We start from the raw sequence: 25,919 nt of genomic DNA, 5'->3' as shown, positions 1-25,919 counted from the left end.
TGTTTCTACTGCAGCTAGCCATGACCCTGGGCTGTCTACCCATAGTCACAAAGGCCCAGCAGGACATTCTGCTCCACAAAGACTTTTCCCTCCTCTGAAAGTGCTTCTCTTAAACATTTTTTTTTCTTACTTCAGTAGGATTACAGGGGGAAGGGAGGGGCATAATGTAGCGTGCTATTGGGGAGGGGGGGCAAGTGGAAGTTGATGGGGGGAGGGGGTCAGATCAGGTCCTGATGACATCATTAGAACTGATTGTAGCCATGCTTGAGGGACAGAGGTCTGCTCCTTAACTACCCCCCTCCTTTTTTGTCTGAGCTAGTTTGAGTTGGATTTCTCTCACTTGCAGTTAAGAGTCCCGACTAGTAGGGGAGTGTGACTCAAGGCAATAGCATTTCACCAGGCCTCAGCAGCCTCTCATTTCCCATCTGTCTTTCCTGAGGGTTGCTGTTTTGGTTGACCTAAGCCCCGGGTCTGGAAAGCAGAAGCGTTGGTCACTTTGGCTGAGGATGAAACTTCAGAGAACACCAGGGGAGAAGTATTTAACAGTATCGCCACATGGCTTGTTTAATCGAATACTCTAGCTTCATGTGTCCACCGTAATGCAGCAGGATCTTTAATTTTTAACTAAATTGCCATTCCCAACTAGCGTTTCCTTCCTTCTTAATGAGTAGATTTCATGTTTAAGGAAACATGCATATTTACTCAGTGCTAAATGTGCAAATGGGCATCCCTGTTGGTGACCCCTGTGAACCTGTGAGCGCATCCCCACAGCGAGTCACTGCCGTTGTTTGAGGGCATCTCTGTGTGAGCGGTGCAAAGGCAATACTCGAGTGGAAAAAGAGGTCGTAAGTGGGGGTGGGAGGTGGATGGCAGAAGTTAAAAAGATTCCACCCAGTCCCCTCTAGAAAGTTCTCAGATTTGACAGGACCAAGAGGTCCCTGACCCTCAGGAGTACCTGGCCCCTGCCCCATGAGCCAAAGACGAATGAAACCTGGCTGGAGGCCAGACAGTGACCGTCCCTGGGCGCTCCTCTCCCCCTGGGACTCCGCCCTTCGAAAAACAGCTGCGTAAGTCTCGCCTTAGGTGAGACCAAACAGCCTCCAACCCGCCAGCCAGCCGCGATCCTAGGTAGCAATTCCAAATCCGTATCCCCCGACTCTACGAGAGCCCTGCAGTGACTCGCCGCAACCGCCTGGGTGTCGGCCCCGCCCCGTCGTCCCTAAGTCCCGCCTCCGCGCTCCCGGGTTCTATCTCCACCCCCCACGCGCTCGGGCCCCTCCCCGCGCTCCGTGGCCCCGCCCAAACATAGCCCCGCCCCTCGCACTCCAGGGCCCCGCCCCCGCGCCCCTGGGTTCCGCTCTCCCAGGCCCCGGCCCCACGCTCGGGCCCCGCCCCCGCGTGCCCTCGGGAGTAGGGGGGAGGAGTGGCAGCGCGGGAGGAGGCGTGGCCATGGTGCAGGCGGAGGCGCGGGCGGCGCGGCCCGGACTTTGGCTTTGACACGGACGGCGAACGGGACCCAGACGCTGGTGCTGAGCTCTGGGAGCGGCTCTGGCAGATCCGGCGTCCGAGTGAAGAGCAGGACTTTTTGCCTGGATCAGCGCAACTGCGGCGACGCCGCAAGTCCTGGTGCGGCCGCGGCGGTCGGGTTTCGCCGCGGGTGTCGCTGCCCCGCAGTCCTGCAGCGCTGTCGGCTCTGGGAGAAAGACTCCGAGAGTTTCTCCCGCAGAACGAGCCGGGACGCGCGGCCCTAAGCGGCGGCGTGGGAGGGACGCCGCGGCTCGGCCCTTGACCCGCAACCGTGTGGGCACCAGGGCTGGAGGCAGGGCCCCAGCGCTGTGCGGGGCTGGGCTCCGGCTTCGGAGCTGCAGGTGGAAGAAGGACGCCCCGGGGGAGCGGCCGAGAGGTGGGGCGCGGGGAACGGCGGCGGATCTGGTGGGAGTCGATGAACACCTCCGTGCCCACACTTGTGAGCACGGAATTCCGGCAGGAACAGAGGTGTGGGCTGATGGGGATGGGTCTCTTTCCAAGAAGAGCGACTTAAAGCCGTTTTGGATCCCAATGGGATCAAACCAGACCTTTCCAGAGGAAAATCCACAGGGGCCAGCCTCATTGTGTGTTCAGGGTTCAAGGACAGCCACCAGCCCAGGATTCCTGGTTAAGAACTCCAGCTCTAGGTAGGGAGTGCTAATGCAAACTGATTAGCTGATTCCATTGATTTGTGTGTTTGTTAATTTGTTTTCCAGGTGGCCAAGTGAAAGGTACAGTTGGACACTTTTCTGTGCCTGTAAGGGACAGAGAGTTCCTAGCCAGAGAGTTCTTCTGTGGTGGCGAGGCCTTCTGGGGCCCCTGATTTTGGCCGGTCATGGGGAGCACCCTGGGCTGCCACCGCTCCATTCCCCGGGACCCCTCGGACCTGTCCCATAGTCGCAAGTTCAGTGCAGCCTGCAACTTCAGCAACATTCTGGTGAATCAGGAGCGGCTGAACATTAACACCGCCACAGAGGAGGAGCTGATGACCCTGCCTGGGGTGACGCGTGCAGTGGCTCGCAGCATCGTGGAGTACCGCGAGTACATCGGTGGCTTCAAGAAGGTGGAGGACCTGGCACTGGTCAGTGGCGTAGGCGCCACCAAGCTAGAGCAGGTCAAGTTCGAGATCTGCGTGAGCAGCAAGGGCAGCTCTGCGCAGCACTCTCCCAGCTCCTTGCGGAGGGACCTGCTGTTGGAGCAGCAGCCTCACCACCTGGCCACCACCGTGCCTCTCACCCCACGCGTCAACATCAACACGGCCACCCCAGCTCAGCTCATGAGCATCCGAGGACTCACGGAGAAGATGGCTGTCAGCATTGTGGACTACCGCCGGGAGCACGGGCCCTTCCGCAGCGTCGAGGACCTGGTGAGGATGGGCGGTATCAATGCCGCCTTCCTGGACAGGATACGGCACCAGGTGTTCGCGGAGAGGTCCAGGCCCCCGTCCACCCACACCAACGGGGGCCTGACCTTCACCGCCAAGCCTCACCCCAGCCCCACCTCCCTGAGCCTGCAGAGCGAGGACCTGGACCTGCCGCCAGGTGGGCCCACTCAGATTATCTCCACTCGACCTTCCGTGGAGGCTTTTGGAGGCACAAGGGACGGGCGGCCTGTGCTGAGGCTGGCCACGTGGAACTTGCAGGGCTGCTCGGTGGAGAAGGCCAACAACCCCGGGGTGCGAGAGGTGGTGTGCATGACGCTCCTGGAAAACAGGTGAGCAAAACAGGGAACCGCCAGGGGTGTGAGGGGTGCCGGCAGCCCTTGCATGGCCTCACCAGTGCATGCCGATGGGTGGACTTTTGGGGATAGGAAGAGGGCAAGACTATTTAATGAGTGTCCTGGAGGCCCCAGCCAGTACTGTCACCTGTAGCTGAGCTCTCCTCCAGAATTTTCAGAATACAGCTGTTTGGTCTTGTGGCCCGTATCCTGAATGTGGTATAGCTGAGATCAACTTAAAATTTGTGGGTAAGTGGAGGTTGTATTGGTGTCACTACTTTGGAGAATGGTGTTTGACTCAAGACTTTGTGGGTTTATAGCACACCAGGCCCTCGGAGCGTGGGAACTACAGTGCAGTTTTGCATGGGAGAAAGAGCTGGTCGGATTGTTTTAATGAGCAGGAAAGTCACATTTGTTTCACCAAATGTGCCCCTTTGTGCGCACAAAATCAGCTGAAACACCAGGCATTTGCGAACACACGCATGGTATATATTTGCCAAAATGCCACGAATGAATCACTCTTCGTTCTTTTTTCCTTATTTAGCCTGAAGTTGGTTTTCAGGCCCACCAATTGCAGCACTAAATGAATGTGACCTCTTCTGTCCCATAGCCAGAAAAGGTCCCACTGATGTATGACGAATATGGGCCATGTTTTCCCATCTGAACCCCAGAAGACACTGTGGGATGGGCTCTTATCACAGTGTTTAAATTATTCACAACCGTGCTCTCCATAGGAACTTCCGTTAACCCCCCATAAAACCGAAACAGTATTATCTTAGCAGTAACTCCTGCTGTTAGTAAAATAGTGACTTGTATAATGTAATCAGCTTTGGGAAGGAAAGAGATATTTATATGGTCCCTTCCAGGCCAGAGATCCTCTGAGCCTGACATCCGACAGAGGTGGTGTGTGCTGGTGGTGACTGGCCACTTTCCTTTGCTCTGGGTTGTTGGCGTTCTTGGGGCGGGGGATGGGAATCACAGCGCACTGTGGCAGAGCATCGAGATAAATGGGTGAAAAGAAAACCAGGTCACCACGTTTTGCTGGCACCGTCCCAGGGGCACATACTCGTCGCTGAGGTTGCAGAGACCGTGCATCAGCTCAGAGCCCTGCCCCCGGGAATCCCCGAGCGCTCTTCCTGCACGGCCGCATCCTCTGATCTGCAGCATAACTCCCTCCTTTTGCAAAACCATCCTGTACCCAGGTGAGAACTGGGCTCTGCTCTGGGAGATATTTCTCCAGGATGCTTGGTGATTGTCCTCATCCGTGGCAGCACGGGTGTGTGTAAAGGGCAGGAGAGGGCAGGGGGGGTGAGATGGCTGTTCACTTCCCATCAGGGGTTTCCTTAAGGCTCCCTGTGGGGGGTCAAAGGGGATGAATCAGCATCTGAAGTTGTCCCAGTGAGAATGACGGTCTGGGCAGCTCTGGCTCGTTTACAATGACAGTGATCTTTCAAGTGCCGTCTCTGGACCGGCACTGGCATTGCAGCTGACTCGGGAACTCTGGGTTTCTGTGTTTTCTCACGCACTCCAGCTGGTTCTGGCGCACGCTCGAGGTTGAGCCCCGTCGTAGTATGTGTCGGGCAATCATCCGTTCCTCCGGCTTGTTCTGTAAAGCGCTTCCCCCAGTGCGGGCTTTTCTGACAGGCTCAGTGAATCCATCCAGAGCTTTCCAGGTGCTGTATGTGTGTGTGTGTGTGTGTGTGTGTGTGTGTGTGTGTTTGATTGTTCTGGTCATCCCTGTATTGGTTCAATCATATGACGCCCTTTCTGGGCAGAACTTGAAGGGCTTATTCGGCTTTGAGAATAGATGAATACCAGAGACAGAAAACAGCAGAGAGAGCAGGAGACAGCCGGCCTCAGGGTGGGCTGCACCCTGCAGCGCAGACTGGGGTGGCCAGGGGCGCTGCAGAGGAGCCCTAGCAACTCTCGTCCACAGCGGCCACCTCTCTCATGTCTCACACGTGGCCGTGACCTTTGTCCCGGGCAGTGGTGGCTCCTTTTGTCTGTTCACAGTGTGTGCGGTGCTCTGGGCACTCCTGCCACCTTATTGGTGTCTGGTACACATGAAGTGACAGGCTCAGGGCCCGTGTGACTGTCCTAGGGTACTGAGAGATGGCCGGTTGTGACAGAGCGGATCACGGGTGCTCAGAACAGCGAGGCACATTCTGCAAGAGCTGCGTGTCCACCCCGAGTCACCAAACCTCACATTCCAATGGATCCCTTTCTTAGTAAGAGGAAACAGACTGAGCTTGAGCAAGGATGGCTGCAGGTGAGTTTCTGGGCGGCTCTTTTTTTTTTTTCATTCGTGTGTGCAAGCAAGGGTTACCTGACTTCTGGATCGGCCCTCACAGCCTCTGCCAGCTTTCCTGTTTGTTCGACGTCCCCAGTGATTCCAGGAAGGACACAAGGCTTGCTTGGATTAATGATCTCCATCTCTGGGAGAGGAGAAACAAAAAGCAAAGGAGTTCCGTGACTCGCCTCCGTCCCACGGCTTATGTCGGTGACTCAGCTGGGACTCGGACCCAGACCCTCTGACTTTAGACGCATGCTCTTGGCATGCACGCTGTGTTTGGTAGGCAAGTCACCTTCGTCCGCCCCTGGTGCGGGCACCCCATGCTCTGTCTGTTCCAGGACCCTTGCCAGATGGCATGTGCTAGTCACGTTTCCTTTACATGAAGCCCGTTGTAAACACATTAAACACACACACACACACACACACACACCCCACAAACCCTTGGCTCCACCCCCTCTGTGTTAAATTGGTGAAATTCCTTAACCTCTCCAAGCCTCAGTTTTTTCATCTTTTAAATGTAGTTCAAGGAAAAAATAGGCCCTTCGTTCTGGAACTCCAGAACCCCTTGCAAAGGGAACGGCTCACTGATGGTCTTCCTTTCTGTGGGTTTGCTTTGGGACAGGGGTGTCAAACTAATTTTCACCGGGGGCCCCATCAGCCTCGTGGTTGCCTTCAAAGGGCCAAATGTAATTTTAGGGCTGTATAAACGTAACTACTCCTTAACTTAAGTAAGGGCTCAGTGCTGCCGCCGGGTAGAAAAAGAAACAAGGTGCCAGGCCGGATAAGACAAGGTGGAGGGCCGGACTCAGCCCGAGGGCCTTGTGTTTGCCACCTGTGCTTTGGGAGGTGTGTTCTTAGAGCAAAGGCACCTGTATGGGACTCAGAAGTGTCTGTCCGGCCCTTGCCCTGAGGTGCTGCTGCATTTGTGGACTGGCACGTGGGAGCTCCAGGGAGCTCTGTTTTGCCTGTGAAGGCCGAGGCAGGGCAGTAGGAAGCTAGATAACCTACAGTCACCATGAGCCTTCAGCATGTGTGACAAGGAACTGACAGGTCTTCTGAGATTCCTTTGCCCAATCTCAGTCTTAGGTAATGTTTTTTCCTCGTTCAGGATGTATGGAGCAAGACCGAAACAGGAATGCTTCCGCTAAATATCCTTGCGAACATTTGGTGACAGCCGACATATGGAATGGAGACTATTTAATTTTCCTTTTTTTTTTTTTTTTTTGGCTGAGCAGTTCTTGTTTTCTGAAAGAATAAGCCTGGGGAAATGGACAGATAATCTCTAAAAGAAATAAGGAGGTTTGATACTCCACTTACCCAGTTTCCCCAGGGTCTCCAGCAAAAGGAAGCATGTCAAAGTCTGGAGCTTTATAATGGTCTAAATAGGCTTTTTTTTCTCTTGCCACATGTCTGTCTGTAGTATCAAAGGACAAGGTGAATCAGCGCCTGGCTTCCTGACTGTGAAAAAAGATATTAGTTTATCAGACTGGATTGCTAGGATCAATATAGACACAACTCATCCTGTCTTTGATTCGTTCATTGAAAAATATATATCGAGTGGCTGCTGTGGACAGGCAGACGCTAAATTCAGAAGTCAGCTAAGCCCTGTTATTTGACAGAGTCAAGTCATTGTGAATCAGGTTGCATGGCTCGACCTCCAATAGTCTGGGGAACCCAGATTTTTGGGGGGCGGGGGAAGTCACTGAGTGTAATTGATATCCGGTTATATGTTTCTCACGTGAATATGGGGCTCATTCTGGGAGACAGGAGCGGGGTAGGTGCAGCCAGACGTAGCATCTGGGGCAAAGAGCTCAGCAGTCCCCTTCAAGGAGAAATTGTGCAACTTGTTTTGACAGCTGTGGAAACTGAGGCTCAGACTCAAGAGCATCCTCGTGACCTTCAGAAATAGAGATGTTGGAATGAGGGTTTGAAGCCAGGCTTTCAGCTGGTTTCAGAGCCGGAAGTGGAGGTGTCTGTTCCCAAACGCCTTGTCCTCGGGCCCACGCCTGGCCCACCCTCTGTCGCCCCCCTGCCTTGGGTCTTAGACCGCCAGGCTTCACCTACACTCCCGGGGCCGTGGCAAGGCCCCGGAGGCCTCTGCTCTCTTCCTGCCTTTGTTCTTCTGAAGGACCAGGCTTATGGCCAGGGGCAGAGCAATGCAGAGGACTCGGGGCCCCTCCACCCAGCCCCTGTAATGCGAGTCCGTGACCTTGGCTCAGCTCCAGGGTGGAGTTCTGCTTTTCTGAGCTGAGGAGCTCTGGGTCATTTCCTGAGAGCAAGGTGGTCCGCACTAAGCCCGCCGGATTAGCAGGAGACAGTGTGAGTGCAGAGAGGTCCCGATGTGGGCTTGATGTGGGGGTGGGGTGGGGGGGTGTTATTTCACCCAAGGGGAAAAGGTTACCTGTGTCTTTCCAGAACACCAGGCCCATGTGGGATCTGGTTTTGGAGGTTTGATGGTGCTGATTGTCCCAGGGGGTAGTCATTCCTTTATTATTTACTCATTCATTCAACAGGTGGGTTTGGGGCTCTCACTGGGTGCCAGGTTCGGTGTCCGGCTCTGGCAATAAAGTGGAGAACAGGTCACCATCCCCGCTCCCACAGAGCTTGTATGCTAGGTAGGGGGATGAACACGCCACATGTAGATAAGTAATTACAGATGGTGGCTAGTGCTGAGGAGGATGGAGGTCAAGGAAGGCCTCTGCTGAAAGCTGATGAAGGCCAGGAGCCAGGCGTGGAAAAAGTTGGGGAAAAGAGGGCTCCACTAGAGGGGCCAGCCAGTGCAAAGGCCCTGAGACTGCTTGTTCCAGCCAGCCAGCCAGCCAGCCAGAGCTCTGGGAGCGGCAGGTGGCTGGGGTTACAGGGAGAGGCAGGGCCAGGTGGGTGGGGCTTCTAAGGCTCTTATTTTAAAAGCACAGGGAAGCCACAGAGGATTAGAAGCAGAGGTTGATGGATTACCTGTCGCCAGGTTGTTCTGGCTGCCGGGGGTCCCGTGGGAGTGGGTCCTGGGGGTTTAGTAGAGAGGCTGTTGCACAGCAAAGGCCAAAGATGATAGTGGCCGGGAGATGGGAAAGTGGGCAGACATGAGAGGACCGTTCAGAGGGTCAAACTGGAAAGACTTGCCTGTGTTTTGGATATTGTGGGGATTAACCGGGTGGATTTCTAGCAGACAGACTCAGAGGCACTTAAGAAATCCCGGGGCTGACTCGCATGCCTCTGCGCGGCGTGGACACGATGCAGCTTGCCGGCCTCACCCCTCCCCTCTGCTGTTGCCTTGCTTGGGCAGGCGTGGGGTCTTGGTCCCTCGTGGGTGGAGGAAGAGCCCGGTGGTCTGAAACCTGCTCAGACTGGCATCCGACAAGGCTACTTTCTCTTTAGCATCCATTCCTGTAGGACAAGGGCGTATTTGGGGGATTCTAGGGGACTATTTCTATCAAAAGATGTGTACACATATTTAATTCAGTGTTAATTGAGCACCTACTCTGTGCCCACTACCTGGTGAGGTTAGAGACACAGGGAGCCCCCAGGTGATAATATTTGATGAGGGAGGCGGTACAACTTAAGCACAGAGGTCTACCTGCTGCCTGCCTGCCTGCCTGGTTCTGGAAGTGTGTGACGTCAGCTAGGAGAAGGCGGAGGGGACAGGACCAGGTCAGGTGGTTGGGAGGCAGCCAGTCTGGAGGGGGTTTGGGGTGTGAAGTGGCCATCGAGGTGAAAGTCAGCAGCCCCCACGCAGCTGACAGGTGGGGAGCAGGAAGTTGGAGTCAGTCCCTGACACTCAGGGGCCAGGGTGGCCCACGCCCAGGCTTATGATCTGGAATGTTCAGATGGGGACATGTCAGGCTCCCACGCGCGGTGCCTCCCAGGAAAGCATAGCAGCGAGGTGTGTGCTACTTTTATTTCAAAATTGCCCTGCCTTCCCAAAGATTCTATCCTAGGTAGAAGTCCTTAAGGATGAACTCTGCCAATAATGAATAAAATAATGGTTTGCTAAAATTTTGTGTGCTCGTCCTAGACACACGGGCTGTGTGTAGTCGTGGACAGCGGAGTGGAAATTCCACCCCAGCGACTTCTAGCATCAGACATCCAGGAGGTGCCGCAGAAACACCCGACCCTACCTGCAGCCTGGGAGCCCTCAGCCAGTATCCAGGGGCCTCAGAAGCTTCCTGACCCTGTGCCTTGCAGATGGGCCTGGCAGGGACAGCAGGTTTTAGTGCCATGGTTTGATTGACAGCCACCAAACAGCCGGATTCCGGTGGAGAGGAACGCTGGGAAGCCAGGCTTAGCGCTGACATTTCATTATAGAGAAAAGCCTCGAATCCTTCTGCCAAACCCTCGGGTGAAGAAACGCTGGGTTTTCTCTGCTGGGTGCAGCTCCCTCGCCCTGTCGCTTTGTTGTTTGTTTCCAACGAGCCATTGTTTCCTGCGAATTCTATTTTGGCTCAGCCATTACCTGATGAAGCTGTTAAGCAAGGCCTTCCATTGTCTTGCTCTAGCGGCCGCTGTAATGGGTTCCCGTGGCCGCATTTAAGACTGAGTGTGTTGGGGTGTGGTTTTACTGTGCTCTGTGGGGCTGAGTCCTGTTTGCTCACCCGGAAGCTGCAGGGTCAAATTGGTACCTCGTCTTTCTCGCCTCGGGCTAAGAGCACGCTGTCTTTTCAAGTGGGAGGTCTCAGGTGGATTGGTACTTTTCAAATACTGATCCAATATTCTACTAAAACAAAAAACTTCTCCAGAATGTATTTCCTTTCCCTTTTTCCTTCCTTATCACTGTTTATTGGGTGGACTCTACTGGGTGAAGAATGCACTTCCAAGAAGCCAATTCTGGCTGAGTTAACTGTGTTTGCAGTCTTCCTTTTCTCAGATGCGGAAAGAGTAAAACAGTTTTGGTGGCCTCTAAGTACGCCTGACTGGCACTGGGCCTTGAACTCGCCTGCCAGTATGCTCAGGGCTTCATCCTCCCTTGCTTGGAGGGTGGCTTCTGCCCATAGCTTCAGGTCACTGTGTCGCTTTCCTGGTCGGTTCTTTACGAAGGGCTCCCCAGTTATTTTTAATGGGAGGGGACTCAGTTGAAGCGGTAAAATTCTACATGTCCCTCCCTCTACCTCCCGCAATGGTGGTTGTATTTTCAGTGTCCACCTGGTTGAGGTCGTACCAAGAACAGAAACAATGATAATCCGCACCGATCATTTCTGTGGCTGAGGCCCAGAGCTAAGCCGCTTCACGTGTGGGCAGCATTATTCGCCCTCTTTTACACATACAGGAGAGATGGTTCAGGGGAGCCGAGTCATATCCCCCAGGTCGCACAGCTTTTAGGTAGTGGAGCTTCAATGGTAACCCAGGCAGGGAGACTCCAAAGTGGGATGATGAGGAGCTGCCCTGGATGCACTAAAGCTGCCCCACGTGTTTGTATTTATCCACTGCCCCAGCCTGCGTGCTCGACTAGATTGCTCTCAGCCAACGTGGTTTGCATTCCTGAGTCATGACCTCTTGTAGGTATGCTGTTACATAATGAAATCCATATGTGTGTGTGTGTGCGCGCGCGCCTCGTATTGGCTCCTTCAAAGCCGAGCAAGGGTATTTGCAAAGCAGTCCGAGTGCGGGATCCCGTATGTTTCTGACTCTTCAGTCTTCTCCAGTCACCGTGTCACAGCTATTTTGACAGTAGTTTCTTGCAACAACTTGCTTTTAGAGCAGCTTCCCAGGCAGTCCTGTTCGTTTTCTTAGAAACAGCTTCCCCGACCCACTCCTGGTTCATCAGCCGATGTCATATGTCAGGAGACCAGAGGCACGTGTACACCCGGCACAAACAAAGCTGGGGATGGACAAGCACGTGGTGGGCGCTCCTTGGGAGCGGGCATGCACAGTTCGTCTGGTTGGGGGTGTGCATGCGCCATGGGAGTCCGCCGCTCAGCGTGCTTTATGCAGGGGTTGGGGACAGTCCGGTGGGTCCCTAGAGCAGAGAGGCTGGTTGGGACAACACGACACCAGTACCTGGCCTGAGTGACCTTCTTTACTATTAGCGGCCTTATTGCCACGTACGGACAGTGCAGACCCTGGCAGTGACCGGGCCGGGGGGTGATTCCTGACTCCCAATTACTTTCTCTAGAAGATTCACTCAACAACGTAACCATGTAGCTATTGGGTTAAGAGTTCATTGCCCCAAGTCCCCACCCCAGATTTCATGCATATTTTAGAAATAGAAGAGGTGAAGGAGGAATGTGTGGTTTGGTTTGGTTGCTTTGTCTTCAAACCGGTAGGCGCCTCGGCTTTTTCTTCGGTGACAGAGATGGCTTACTCACCAAACGCGTCATTAACTGTGAGCTGGGAGGCACGTTAGCAGGTGGGCTGGCCCGGATGGCTTGTTAAACACCTTCCCGAGCTCGTGACTCTGCACTGTCTTTCCTCGCTGTTCTGGACTTGATGGTCCGGTGTGGCTTTTGTAGATGTTGAACACGTGTCCACACACGTGACACCACACGAGGGACTGCTGTGTGGCTGTTACCTATGGGCTGGACTCAGTTCGATGCCGGGCAAGACTGGGAGTTGGTTTGCGATCTTGAATTATGTTAGTTGTGTTGCTTCCAACAGTTAAGATGAAAACGCAAGTCATTAGATATTGTCAGAGGTTCCACCGAAAACCAAGAGGTGCTTCTGTTTTTCTAAACCTTTGGGTACATTTAACTGAAGGGCAATTGAGATGATAAGGTGGCTGTTCAAAATGTTGTCATTTGCAATTGTTTATGCCACCTTCGAGGTTCAGGAATGCCTTGTCACCGATGAACCAAAACAAAACACAGAAATAACCTGGGCGGTGAGCGAGAGAGAAGACCACAAGGCCCCCCAACCCCGTAACCCCTGATTTCAAATACAGTGTCTGTGTTTATCAAAAGAGCTATGGCATTTTTACTGATTGATGCATTAGTAAAGGTTCTAAATCTGCATGTATATACTTCTTCTAAATCACCAAAGTCCCTTCTGATCCTGAAGCATTTCTTCTACAGAGAGGGGAAACAGTGACTATTTCTACAAAAAAGGCTCCATGTGAGAAGGAAAAGGGGTTGTTCCCGTAGGTAAGAGGCGCGATAGTTTCCTGGAGCAGCCATGACAAAGTGCCCAGACTGGGGGTGCTTAAACAACAAGTGTTTACTTCTCAGATTCCGGAGGCCGGGAGTCCAAGATCAAAGTGTCGGCAGGGTTGGTTTCCCCTGAGGCCTCTGTCCTCGGCTTGCAGATGGCTGTCCGCTCTCGCATTTTCATATGGTCATCTCTCTGTGTGTGTCTGTGTCCGAATTTCCTCTTCTTATATCAGGACGCAGGCCACAGTGGATTGGGGCCACTCTAATGGCCCCCCTGTACCTTATTCACCTCTTCAAAGATGCTGTTTCAAATACAGCCCCATTCGGAGGTGCTGGGGGTCAGGACTGCAACGTGTGAGTTTGGTGGGGGCTGGGGGAGCGCACGATCCAGCCTATAACAAGGCGGTGCAGGAAAAATTGCGTCGGGACTACCCTCTCGGCTGTTGGTGAGGGCCCTGTTCCTTTGGGGCTTTCCTGGAGACGTGCTGACTTCCAGGTCCTCGCGTGACAGTGTCAGGACTAGAGAACGCTGCGTTAGAGCGCCAGCCTGCTCCCAGGAGAACCCGCAAACCTGGGGGCAGGGCCGGGGGCTGAGAAAGGGAGGGGCAGCTGCTTGCTAGGCTTTTTATATCTGGAGAGCGTGAAGAGATCAGTTTAGCTGGGGGCGCTCCCTGGGTTGGGTCGAGCTGATGAGCCGCACAGCTACTCGATGACTGGTGGGCGGGCTGAGCGTTGCCCTTTGTCTGTGGTGCCCTTGATACCACAGAGAGTCTTCATTTTGACTCGGTCAAATCAGTTGACTTCCCTTTGGATGCTGTTTAGCAAATCTCATCTCACCCCAAGTTCGCTCTGACATTTTCCTCTTAGCTCCTTAGGTTTTTAACGTCTCTGGAGTCTACCTTCGTGTAGGAATAAGATAGGGTTCTGATTTTATTTTTTGTTAAAATTTTCCCAATGCCATCTGTGAACAACTCAGCTGCTGCCCCCCCCGCCCCCCCGCACCGACTGAGGACACCTTTATCATGCGTGTCCATCACACTTAATGGTCTCCTCCGCCTTTTGCAGACTGGGTGTGACACCATGCCACCTGGTCCAGTGAGTCTTCTTCCTGTGCTTCTTCTTACACGTTTTCCTAACCATGTAAATCTTAGGGCCAGGTGGAGTTTCTCCCATGGCCTGTTGGAAGGGCGACCGGACTCGCGTTGACTTTGCAGATGGAGTTTGAGAGAATTTGAAGTCACTGCAATGCCGAGTGATCCTTCCCTTGGACAGCCGTCATTCTTTGTTTAGTTAAGCCTTCTTTTGGCACTTTTGAAAATTAGTTAATTAATTAACTGATTAAGTTATTTTCGCATTTCTGTACTCAGTCTCGATGTGGCTTCTCCTTCGTGTCCTCAGTTCCCGGACTTCTGGTCGGCCAGCGTCCGGGCGGTTGGTTCCCGGGCCCACTGCCCTGTGACGTGGTTGTGATTCTGATGCGGTCGTGGCAGCCGGCGGGCACGGTGTTCACTCGCTCCACCGTCTGGACCAGAAGCTCCTTCCGGAACTGTCAGTAGAGCCTAACATATTCCTTCACGCAGGTCCCGTGCGTTCTTCCCTAGGTTACGTCTTCGATGCACGGGGTCCCTGTGTCTGAAAACCCCCAGGGAATGAAGTTCCACAGTGTGGCTCCGTTACTCCTTCCGACGCTTAACTGTCCTGCTGCCCCGGTGCTGTTCTTCCACCCCCCGGACGTCCTTTATTTGACATTGGGGCCCATTTTTCTGAATTTTTTTTCTAGTGGAAGTAAAAACCAGCCCTTCAGAACCTCTTTGAGGCTCCCTCTGTATACTTGGGGGCCTCAAGCTTAATCTCCTCCCCCTTACGGCCTCACCCTCTGTCATTCCGGCCCATGCTGCCGGTCTCCATGAGTCAGGTTTCTCAAGCGCAGTCATTTCTCTGACTCCGCCCTGGACCGCAGGTCGTCCTTGTTGTGTGAGTAAGTTCACGGCTATGAGTGGCCCCGCGGGAAAGCCCGGACACGTGCTGCAGCCTTCAGACGAACCACCAAAAAAAATGTAGCAACCCCACATGATAAGTGTTTAAATTAAAATTAGTTTTGTGCAGAACAGCCCTAGCAGTGAGTCAGACTTTATGGTAGGTCAGAGAGCTTGGGATTGTCTTCTGTAGTTTAAACATCACTTTAGAAAACGTTTTTTAAGCCTCACCTGAAGACATTGTTTTCATTGTACTCAGAGAGAGAGGGAGAGGGGGAGAGAGGAAGGGAGGGGAGAGAGAGAGAGACATAAATGTGAGAGAGAACATCAGTTGGTTGCTTTCTCTAATACGCTGCAACCAGGGATTGAACCCACAGCCTAGCTATGTGCCCTGACCTGGCACAGAACCCATGACCCTTTGGCTGTCTGCCGGACAGCTCTCCAACCGACTGCACCACACCAGCCAAGGCTAAACATCATTTTTTCAGCCTTGTTTCCATGAATCTCTTTTGCCCCTCACGTGTCTGTGGAGTCCTGTGTGCGCGGCCACAGACAGGACATCTGTCTGTACATGCTTCCCCCCACAGAGTGTCTGGCTGTGCTCGAGTTTTAAATACACCACGTTTTAAATAGATCTTTATCTTTGGTGTTCATTGCCTCTTTGCTTCCTCCACTTTCTAAGTGACTTTCTAAGTGACTAAGGGAGGCCCTGGGTGCAGCTGGCTGTATGCTGCCTTCTGAGTACTGGGTTGGCCAAAAAGTTAGTTCCGTTTTTTCTGTAAGGCGATTGTAGTAGCACTTAGTTGTCCTTAACTTCACTCGGAATGATTTTGTTAGATCGTATTGTGACAGCTGTCATATCAGTGTGCATTTAAAAAAAAACTATCAAAATTGGTGAATTTTTGTGTAGGCATTTTAATATTGAAGATGGAAAAAATATGCAACATTTTCAGCATATTTTGCTTTAATATTTCAAGAAAGGTAAAAACCCAACTGAAAGGCAAAAAGAGATTTGTGCAGTGTATGGAAACGATGCTGTGACTGATCAGATGTTTCGTAAGTGGTCTGTGAAGTTTCGTGCTGGAGACTTCTTACTGCAGGATGCTCCAGGATTGGGTAGACCTGTTGAAGTTGATGGTGATTAAATTGAGGTATTAATTGTTGAGAACAGTCAACCATATACCATGTGGAAGAGAACCAACATCCTCAAATTATCCAACTCAGTAAGCGTATCGGTAAAAATGAAAAATGTGTCTTTTATTTTACGGAAAGAACCATATGGACTTTTTGGCCAATGCAGCATTTGTAAGTTCTCCTCTGCGATTACTTTCAGCCAAGGCCAGTGGTACCCGATGAATATTAGAAATTCCTTTTTCTCTAACTGATTTCCAAATGCCCTGGCAGCTGCTAACGTCAGAGACAGATGCTACGGCCTCGGTCTTTCGCACAGGTCAAGGCCAGACTGTGAAGTTAGTTTTTATTGTCCAACTTGGGACCTTTAGTTTTGATATGGCACATGTAAAACATAAAAAAGTGTAAATCATACTCAGGCCCTTCCTTCTTTCTTGTTAGTCCCTTTTACTATCTTGAGGACCCAGAGCCCTTCTGTCTCACTGTCGTTCTGTCTCACTGTTCTCCCTCCCCATCCTTCCTGTGCTTGGAAAACTTTCTTGCGCACAAGACGTGGTGGGCAGTGGGGGCCCAAGGGAAGCAGGAAGCGCTCCCTTTGCAGCCAGGGCCTGGGCTCTGCTGCTCGGTGGCTTCGTCCCAACCTCGGAGTCAGGAGCCAGTAGGGCTGGCAGCGCAGGGGCTGTGGAGAGCTCACTCCAGCCGTGGGGACAGTTTGCCCAGGGTCAGGTCCCTGGGACAGCAGAGACAGTGTGGCTGCCGTGGCCACTTCCTCCAGGAGCCTGGCCTTCTCAGCCTTCTGATCACTTTCGTCAGGTAAGTGGTCACGTTGCTGGCCCATGCCCCGACCCTGCCCAAGGGTGGACACCTGGGTCAAAGGACATTTGTTACAGGCCTGCCTCCGAGTCTTCTTCAAACACTATCCATTTTTAAGATAAAAAACTTAAACAGCCAACCAAACAGGAGGGCTGAAATGCAGGGTCCCATGTAAAGGAGGATTTAGAGCAGGGTCTGGCAATTCCTTGGCGTTTTTGACTTTTAAAGAAATGTTCATTTTGAGGTTAGTATAGATTCACATTCTGTGGACATCTTGGGCCAGACAATTGTGGGGCGGGGGGGGCTGCCCTATACATTGTAGGATGTGTAGTGACATCTCTGGGCTCTCTACCTGCTAGATGCCAGGAGCACCCCTTTCCCAGGTGTGCTGACCAGAACTGTGGCCAGACACCAGATGGATGTACCCTGGGAGGCAGAACTGTCCCTGGCCGAGAGTCACTGCTCTGGAGCCACTCACCAGCAAGCCGCGGAGGGTGGTGTGGCTGCTGGGGGGACAGCGGCTCAGGCTGGCTGTGTTTCCGTGGTGCCAGTAGAAGTGCTGGACCCTGGGGCCTGGGCTGGACAGGAGGGAGGGAAGCCAGAGGGGCTGAGAGGAAGACCACTTGGTCCGTTGAGGTTGAAGAAGAGGTGCGGGTGACATCTCGCATCTGGAGGGGGCGAGGGGCAGAGGGATGGAGGCTGGGAGTGCACTCTCTCAGCCGTGGCGTGTGTGGTGTGGAAGGAGCTGGCGGGGACACGTGGAGCAGAAGGCGAGGCTGAGCAGGCGAGGCCCAGGGGTCCCCCTGCACCCCGCCCCTCCATGGGACTCCCAAGTAAAGGAGGAACTTGGGGACTCTGAACGGATCCAGCACTTGATGAGGAGGGTCAGCTTGGGGTGCGGCAGGTTCGGGGTGCAGGAAGGGCAGGGATGCCAAGCTGAGCAAAGGTCCCATGGAAGGAGGTTTCCTACAGAGGAAAAAGCAAGACCTTGTGGGGCAGGGGGTGCCAGCGCACTTCCTGGGTGACAGGTTACTTCAGGAGCCGCCTGGGAGGATTCCCCTGCCTCACACAGCCTGGGACGGAGCAGAAATTTGGAAGGAGAGAAGACGTGGGGTTACTTATTTCTGGGCCTTGTTTTGTGGTAGAAAAGTTGGGTCTCAGGGGGGCCCAGTGAGTCCTGCAGGTTCCCTTACGCAATGGCTATTTGAATAAAATTGTTTCCGTTCACATGCTAGGAGGTGCCACTGTTCCAGGTGTGAACGTGTCCGTACAATGTTGTCCGGGTTCAAGAGACTCAGGCATTAGCGTTCGCACTTCTATTGGGGAGATGATATCCTGTCCTTAGGAATGACCCCCTGAAAAGGAAAAGGAAAGCTTCGTCAGCATAAAATATTTTTGTGTACAGAGAAACATCTCAAATTAGAAGAACACTTGTGTTTGAGTTTAGGTGACGCTTACTTCATATGTGCGTGGCTCTGTTATACACACAAGCCTAAATAAACGGCCAGCGCCAAACAGCAGGATAAGTCATTTGCAGCGCGGAGACGAGGTGGGCGGGGAGGAGCATATGGTGTTAATTCTATATATAGGTGTTACCTAAAAATAAGCCACCCGGTTCTCCTCCAGCAGCTCTTCGGAATGTCTTCAGGGGAAAGGGAACTAATACGTCCAGAAACAAAATTAAATCTATTTTGACTTAAAATGCTAGTGCCTAAATTTTTAGAGACAGAAAGTGGGTCGGTGGTTGGGGCGGGGGTGGGGACAGGGATGGACTGCAGAGAGGCACGGGGACCGTTTGGGGGAGGGCCGAGTGTTCGGGAACTGGGTGGTGGCGAGGACGGGCGCCGCTGTAAACCTGCTGGAAAACGGCGGGGGTGCACACTTGCGGGGGGCGTTGGTGGTGTGCAAACCGCACCTCACTGGCGCCCTCAGCGTGTCCCTGCTCTGTGCCGGAGGCGACTTCTGATTTGGCTTCCCAGCCGTCTTGATGTCTCTTGGTTACATTCGTTCTTCCAACGAGTGTCTGACTTGCGGTAAATAATTGAAACTGTGCCTCCTCTTCTCTTGGCAAATGGGGCGATGGTGCACCTACACAGAGGTTGTTGGGGCGGGTACCTGCCCCTGATTGCTGGTGTCATGGTCCCCACCATCATCATCGTCGTGGTTATCTTGGTTATCTTGGTTATCGTCATCTTCTCTGTCCTGACCTAGGGCCTGCTCTGGCCCAGGCCCCCTCCTCTCTGCGTTGCAGACAGAGTGTGACTTCAAAAAGGAACACCTGCCCTGACTGGTGTGGCTCAGGGGGTTGGGCGTTGTCCTGCAAACTGAGAGGTCTCTGGTTCTATTTGTGGTCTGGGCACACGCCTGGGTTGAGGGCCAGGTCCCCCGCTGGGGGCATGAGAGAGGCAGCCGATCAAATTTCTGGCTCACATCAGTGTTTCTCTCCCTCTCTTTGTCCCTTCTTTCCCTTTTCTCTAAAAGGAAATAAAACCTTAAAAAAATAAAAGGAAAAGCTAATCTTTCAGAAAATGCTGCTGTGGTTCCCGTAGCGCTTTCAATGGAGTCCAGACTCCCTGTGCTAACAGCAACATGCACTCACTGCATGCACACACTCACTCACTCACTCACACACTCACACACACCCTGGCCTCCTCTTTGCCTGCTCCCCCATCTCAAGCTCTCCAGCCACCTGTCAGCCCTCAAAGCTCGAGGCTCCTTCCATCTGGGATTCTCCCAGCTCCCCCTCTGGGCTCTTGCTGAGGGTCCCCCTCCCCATTCTCTTCTTGTAGATGCCAGTGTCCACAGGCCCCCGGGGAGGCCAGCCCGGAGCTTCCCTGAGACCCTCTCAGTTTGGGGCCCCTCACAAGCCCTTCTGGACCGTAATGACCGTAATTCCACCCTGAACCCTTGAAGTGGAGGGTGGCCTCCAGCTCCAAGCTGGTCACAGCCTGCAGCACGGTGCCTGGCCCTCAGGCGGGTCAGCCAGCCTTGCAGATCCACGAAGTGTCAAAGTGTCGTCTTGCTTTCTGTGTTAATCGCCCCAGGGAAATAACTTGATCTCAGAGCAAAGTGCTGTTAATCTGGGAAAGTGTTAGGTCTAGAAGCCTTCCTCTCTTAGGGCCTTTACGCAAGAGGAAACTGCCTTTGGCCTTCCAGAGGTCTGACTTGCACTAGATAAAGGTGAGGGCCTTGGCATTCTGCAGGGAGGTCCTGATCCGGGGGAAGAGCCTTTCTCCATCCAGCCCCGGGGATCTTACAGCCCTAGCGCCGGAAGTGCCTTCTTTGCATGGAACAGAAGAGCTTACCCTTTAACCACCTGCTAATCTGCCAACCAGCTTGTTTTCCAGACAGATCCTCTTTACTTTGTGCACACATGGATTTTAAAAACATATTTCAATAAAGCAATATTCCAGTTTTAATCTCAGGGGTTCAGTGGTTTACCATGCACCCTGGTAATCAGCCTTTTCCTCCCCCCGACTGCTAGGCCTGGGGGTGCGGCCAACTCCCTGAACTCCTATTTCTGTGAATATGATCCCGTCCCCTTAACATTTTTATTTTAGCTGCATTTTATCATGAGCACAGTATTACATTAGTACATCTATATAATTTATTAGTGAGTTTCATATGTCTGTAGGTACCTATGGGCTACATGCTCAAAGGCACTGATCATGTCCCCCAGTTGAGGGAGTGATGCATTTTTTAAGAAGTAGGAACATGAAGAGCAAAATTAGACACCTATACATCAGCGGAAGCTTTTCCTCGGGGGAAGTGGCAGGGCAGCTCCAGCAGGTGCACAGCACGCACGCGCGCACACACACACACACACACACACACACACGCACACAGACGGTGGGAGGGGCTGGGGCCTGCAGCCCCGCCCACCCGACTTCCCAGAGCTGCGCTCAGCCCTCTGGTTCCCAGTCACCTGAGGAGCTTTAAGGACGTTCTCATGCTTCTTTCCACACCCACGTCTTCCCTGAGATGCCCCTCTGTGGGCCTGGGGTGGGGCAGGGCGGAGTCCTATTGTCCCCAGAGTGTCCCAGTGGGTTCAGAGACCTGCCTCACCCAGCACAGCCAGTCTGGCCGCAGGCCCTCCGGTGCTGGAGCTGTGGAGCAAGAGGAAAGAAATGCCCAGATAAAGGAACTAGGGAATTGGCAGAGCAGAGGGTGCTTAGAACAATTGTGCCACACCTGGAGGAAGCAGTGTTGTGGGTAATCTCCACCTGTGCAGTCGGCGTTGCTTGTCACTAGCAGATGTCACCTTCCATTGTCCCCTTTCTACTTGGCCCCCCTTGGGGTTGACAGGAGATGGCGACGGTGACAGAGCGACAGCGTTTTCCTTCCTGCCTGACCCACTCTCTGATTCTCCTTCCTGGGGCCGGTGCAGGGAGAGCGTCCAGAAAGGCGGCAGGGTCTTCCCCCTGATCCCCTCCCACAAACCAGGGCCGGGCACCCCTCCCTGGTGCTGCCATTAGAATGCTGGGGACTCTGTGACCGTGCCCGGAGCCGTGGCTTGTAGACCAGGGTGGTGGGCAGGAGAAGCTTTACTGGACACAGTCGGCCCACATGTGTGGGGGCCCCCCCAGCAGCTCCAGTGGCCACGGATTTCAGGAGCCTGCATTCGTGTGCCTGGGTTTCTCACTAACGCCAGCTGGTGCTCGGATCCCCATTTAAAATCCCTCCCTCTGGTTAGCAGGCCCTGATCCTGGACGGATTCGGCCCCTTCCTTGCTCCACGCCTGCTGGGACATGGGGCATCATCGGTCCTGGGTCTGGTCAGTTCTACCCCGAATCTGCCTCCTGCTCTGCAGGCCCTTGTCCCCGGCTCCCAACCCCACCAGTGTGCGTCTGGCCTCATGCGGCCGCGTCCCCTTCCCCGTCTTCTTGTGGCCTCTCCTAGCTACAATGCATTCAGGCTCGACTCTGTGCTGTTCCGTCGTTTGGGCGTACCACCAGCCACTGGTCCATTCTGCTGCTGAGAGACATCTAGAGTGCTTCTAGTTTCTTGTGCCCACACATGGTACTGCTGCAAACATTTTAGTATGTGCCTCTTGGTGCACACGGGCAAGAATTTCTTTGGGGAATGGATTAGAAGTAGACTGGCCTGCTGGGCGGCTGATTAATGGATTTTATTTTATCGATCAAACTAGCACCAAGCATCCCTGTGCCAGACATGATTCAGCAGGGATTGGTGAGCGTGTGCCCTCACTCCCAGGGGCTGCAGCCCATCGCACTGCCACCCTGGAAGGGCTCTGGCCTCAACAGCTCACGGTGATCACTGTAAAATACGAGCGTGCTGAGTTGCAGACAGCTCCTGGAAGGGGAGGGCTTTCGGGGTGGGGGTGGGGGGGGGCGCTCCGCAGCTGCTCCCGGCTCCTAAGCAGCCCCAGTGCCTCATCCGTGCCCTTTGTGTCGGTGGCAACGTGTTTGTTTGTCATGTTGTTAGGCTTTGCAGGGATCCTGTGTCCTATATCAGGTTTCCTTTAAGCTCTGCAGAAAGCCTTTACCTTGGCACGAAGCACACAGCCTAAATCGGACTCTCCCTTTAGCAGCGGGTGAAAGGGGCCGCTTAACATTGGAACGAGAACTGGATGTTTCAAGGACAGCTGTCGACATGCGCTCACCTTCGCCGCTTTTTCCTTCCTGGGGATACTGTTGTGCTTGGTGGGCTGGCTTCCTCTGGGTGTTTGTAGAAAACCATGGTTTTCGTCTTCTAGATCTAGTCTTTGACGTCCTCAGGCTTCACAGGGAAGGGCGACCATGGCCTTGGGGCAGGCCGGCTCTCGCGACCCCCGAAAGGTTACCCTAAGTGAAATCAACCTGAAGTTCTGAGTGCGATTCCAGGGGGACAAGCAGGGTCCGTTTCTGGGGACCCCAACCCCAGATCCTCAGTGGGAGCCGTAGAGGGCTCTGTCGGCCTCACTTCAGGAGACAAGTGCACCCCCGGGTCCCCCTGTTGAGTTGTGAAAACACAGCAGCAGCCCACCGGAGGGACCCGATAGTGGTCCGGTTTCTCCCAATGACCGCACCGGCATTTCTGCACTGACCTGAGGGGGACAGAGGGATTCCAGGCCAGCCATGGGAAGTCTCACGGTGCGTGTGTAGTGCAGGGCGCACTGGTGTGCACGCATGTGGGCGGAGGGGCAGGCAGGGCCGTCGCTCTCGCTGGGGTACGTGCAAAATCTGGACTGACACAAGTTCAGTGAGGTTACCGCTCTTTCGGTCACCTTAGGAACCAGGAACCGTGATTGGAACTGTTCCACACCAGACTGTGTGGCTCTGATGCGTGTCTGTAACACGGGGTCGGTCTGATGCTGCTATGACTCATGCAGATACGGGAACGGTGTCTAGGGGACGTGGAAGCTGGTTGTCCCCAGCACGTCCCTCCTGTGCAATGCTGTGCCGACCCGGCAGAGCTCCAGGGAGAGCACAGAGCCCACTGACCTTGACCTTGGTGCGCTGTGGCTGTTGTGCTGTCCCCGAAGTGGCTTTGCGTGGTTCTCTCCGGGCTTTGCCGTGACGAGTCACGGCCTCAACTCCCATGTTGCCTCTTCCATCAAGCTGCCTTTAGCTTTCAGGATGTTAAGTGAAGTCTTCTTTCTTTAAAAAAAATTTAATAAAGGACACATGGACAAAAACTAGGGGTGGGTGGAAATGGGAGGGAGGTGGGGAGGGCTGAGTGGGTGGTCTGGGATGGGAGTAAGAGATGGAAAATTGTACTTGAACAATAGTTAAAATAAAATTTAAAAAAGAAAAAAATTTTAAATTGTGGCATGACATACATAACATAAAACCATTTTAACCATTTTTAACGATGCAGTCTGTTGGCACTGAGGACACTGACATTTTTGTGCCACCGCCACCAGCAGGCGTCTCTGGAAGTTCTTGCTTCTTCCCAGATTGAACCTCGGTCCCCATGAAACACAGAGTGCCCACTCCCCGCCCTGCCCCCAGCTCCTGGCCGCCACCCTTCTCCTTTCTGTCTCCCTGAATCGGACTGCACTTCAGAACCTCGTGCAAGTGGAATTACACAGCCTTCGCCCTTTTGTGACTGGATTGTTTCAGTTCATATAGAATCCTCAAGGTTCATCCGGGTCACAGCGTGTGTCCAGATTTCCTTCCTTTTAGAGGCTGAATAATATACCACATTTTGTTTATCCATTCATCTGTAGACACTTGGTTTTTTTCCACCATTCGGCTATTGTGAACAGTGCTGCTATGAAAATGGGTGTATAAATATCCATCTGCAAGCCCCATTTCTCTCCTTATTAATAATTTAACACGTTTTTAGCTCTGCTGGTAATTTTTAAAATTGTAGTTGTTACTTTCTTTGTTAATCCTCTGGGTACAAATTTGCATCAGTCTTGTATGGTCTGTCTCTCTCACCTCTCTCTTTTTTCTAAAGAAGCCGTGTTATCTTTCCTACAAGATCTTTAGAAACGTGCTTCACTGGATAATCCATATAACTGTAATGATGGTATTTGATGACGAGGCCAGAAGGGAGTTGGAAGAGGCACTTCCCGTCCTCCCGGCATGAGTCAGTTCCAAGGGTGTAATTTCATCAGTCATCCGCGTGTCCGGCACCTGCCGGCGAGGCGCTGGGGTCGGTCAGGGCGGTGTGGTTAATAGCCTTCGACGTCCCTGCCACTGCCGAGAGGGAGGGTGCTGCAGCTGGGAGCATCGTGACCGCAGCTGGGACGGGCAGGCTGCGCAGCTGCCGCCTGGACCTGCCGGGAAGGGGGGACCCGGGGATGCCAGAGGCTCTGAAGCAGTAATCAGCGTCAGTAAGAAGCAAAATTCCAGCCAGGGCCTTTCCTTCACTTAGGTGAGAACGCCAGTAAGATGGCGGTGACGGTTCATTCCACACATTTTCCCTTCGCTGAAATGAGGAGCTTGCACTCCAAAAGGGAAAGAGCTCTGAAATATGTAAATGGGTAATTACACATATGTATTTTTAAATATGTTTGCACAATGAATAGGTGAATACTTAGGAGGCCCATTGGCTACTTCTGATGTTCTATTATGAATGTTAAATGTTATCAAGGGTTTACATAATTTCATACTTGGAAATGCATTATAACAACTTATTAGCAAATACTGATTTCCATGTTTAAAAAACGTTAATACGTGACAAGTTGAGTGTGGCTCAGTGGTTTCAGTTTGACGGGAGCTGGGGAAATCTCGAGTAGCCTGATGCCGTAACCAGTGCTGTGGAGACGTGCCTGCCCTTCACCTTGGCCCTGGGCTGGCGTTAGCCGGTGCCAGACCATGTGCACCCAGGCAGTCCCCACAGGACGTGGATCCGGTGCGGACAGCCAGGGGCTGTGGGGGAGGGACCTAGCCCAGCACCTGGCACAGTGCAATCCTCAAAAACATATTTACAGATTGGCTAACCCAACTCATGATGGAATTTCAAGGTCAGAGCTAATCTAACCTTGGAGGATGAAACACCTGTCTAGTTGAAAAATAGGAATTTTGAAAAAAATACGCCGTCCTAGAAAAAATAAATCAGCGAATGGTTGTATTTAGCCTTGAAATACTAATACTGATATTATTATTCAATGTGCAGTAACTATGGCCTAACATTGAACTTCCTGATGTTATCAGTGGGCGTGAATTTTGCTAAATGGTTTTGAAGTTCTTTGGCCGTGTTGTCTTGTTGGAATCTTAACATCCCAGCCGTGCTTATGGAGCACCGGCTGCGGGCGGAGCTCCGGGACGTCAGTGCTTCGGGACAGAAGGAGGTGCCTACCCCGCCGCTGCCCGAGACGACGGAGAGGCCGGGCTCCCCGGAAACCAGTTCCTCACATTTCCTTCCTGGGGTTCCTCAGCTCACTGAGCTCAGGAGCAGAGGCCCCCAAACAGGCGCTCACTGTCGGGAGTCACACAAGCTGTCAGTGCCTCCGTTGCCCCATCTGTGGACTAAAAGCAGCACACGAGCCTCTTTGGCTTTGGTGGCAGGTAGATGTGATGGGTGTGTCAGGCTCCCTAGTGTGTAGGACAGGTGCAGCCCTAACCGTGGTTGCTGGCTTGGGTGACTCCTGACGTGGCTGCTCTATATGTCCCCCCCACACCCTCTATTCCCGGGACAGCACCAGGAGTCTGTAGAATCTTGACCAAGAAATAATTCTTGCCTGAGTTTCTAAAGGCGGTGCGTTTCCTTCTTTGGCCCGAGACCCTCTTGCGGGGGAAGCGCAGGCAGGGACCTGCATGCAGGCTGGCCTGCGTGCACTTGCGGAGAAGAGCACAGGGTGGCTTCCCCTGGCCGCCTTTGTCCCATTCGGCTCATGTTAGCTCGCCCAGTCTGAGGCCTGGTGGGAGCCTTGTGCACAGAAACAACTCCAGTCCGAGCCCAGCTGTAAGACCGCCCGCCCCGTGCAGGTCAGGG

At 53.2% G+C, this 25,919-nt stretch overlaps 1 protein-coding gene across 2 annotated transcripts in view; it reads left to right on the top strand.

Moving 5' to 3' along the window:
- Positions 1–1,487: 1,487 nt before the first annotated feature.
- EEPD1 (endonuclease/exonuclease/phosphatase family domain containing 1) overlaps positions 1,488–25,919 on the top strand; it is a 75,857-nt gene continuing 51,425 nt past the window's right edge. For both annotated transcript variants that reach the window (XM_045828560.1, XM_045828558.1), the window contains exons 1-2: positions 1,488–1,903; positions 2,244–3,240. In XM_045828560.1, coding sequence (XP_045684516.1) covers positions 2,363–3,240 — 878 coding nt within the window. In that variant the 5' untranslated portion in view covers positions 1,488–1,903; positions 2,244–2,362. The remainder of the gene's footprint in view (positions 1,904–2,243; positions 3,241–25,919) is intronic.

This window comes from Phyllostomus hastatus, unplaced genomic scaffold (genome assembly GCF_019186645.2).
Source record: "Phyllostomus hastatus isolate PE091 unplaced genomic scaffold, TTU_PhHast_1.1 phas_scaffold_78, whole genome shotgun sequence".
Lineage (NCBI taxonomy): Eukaryota > Metazoa > Chordata > Mammalia > Chiroptera > Phyllostomidae > Phyllostomus > Phyllostomus hastatus.
This window is presented reverse-complemented; position numbering and strand designations above follow the sequence as displayed.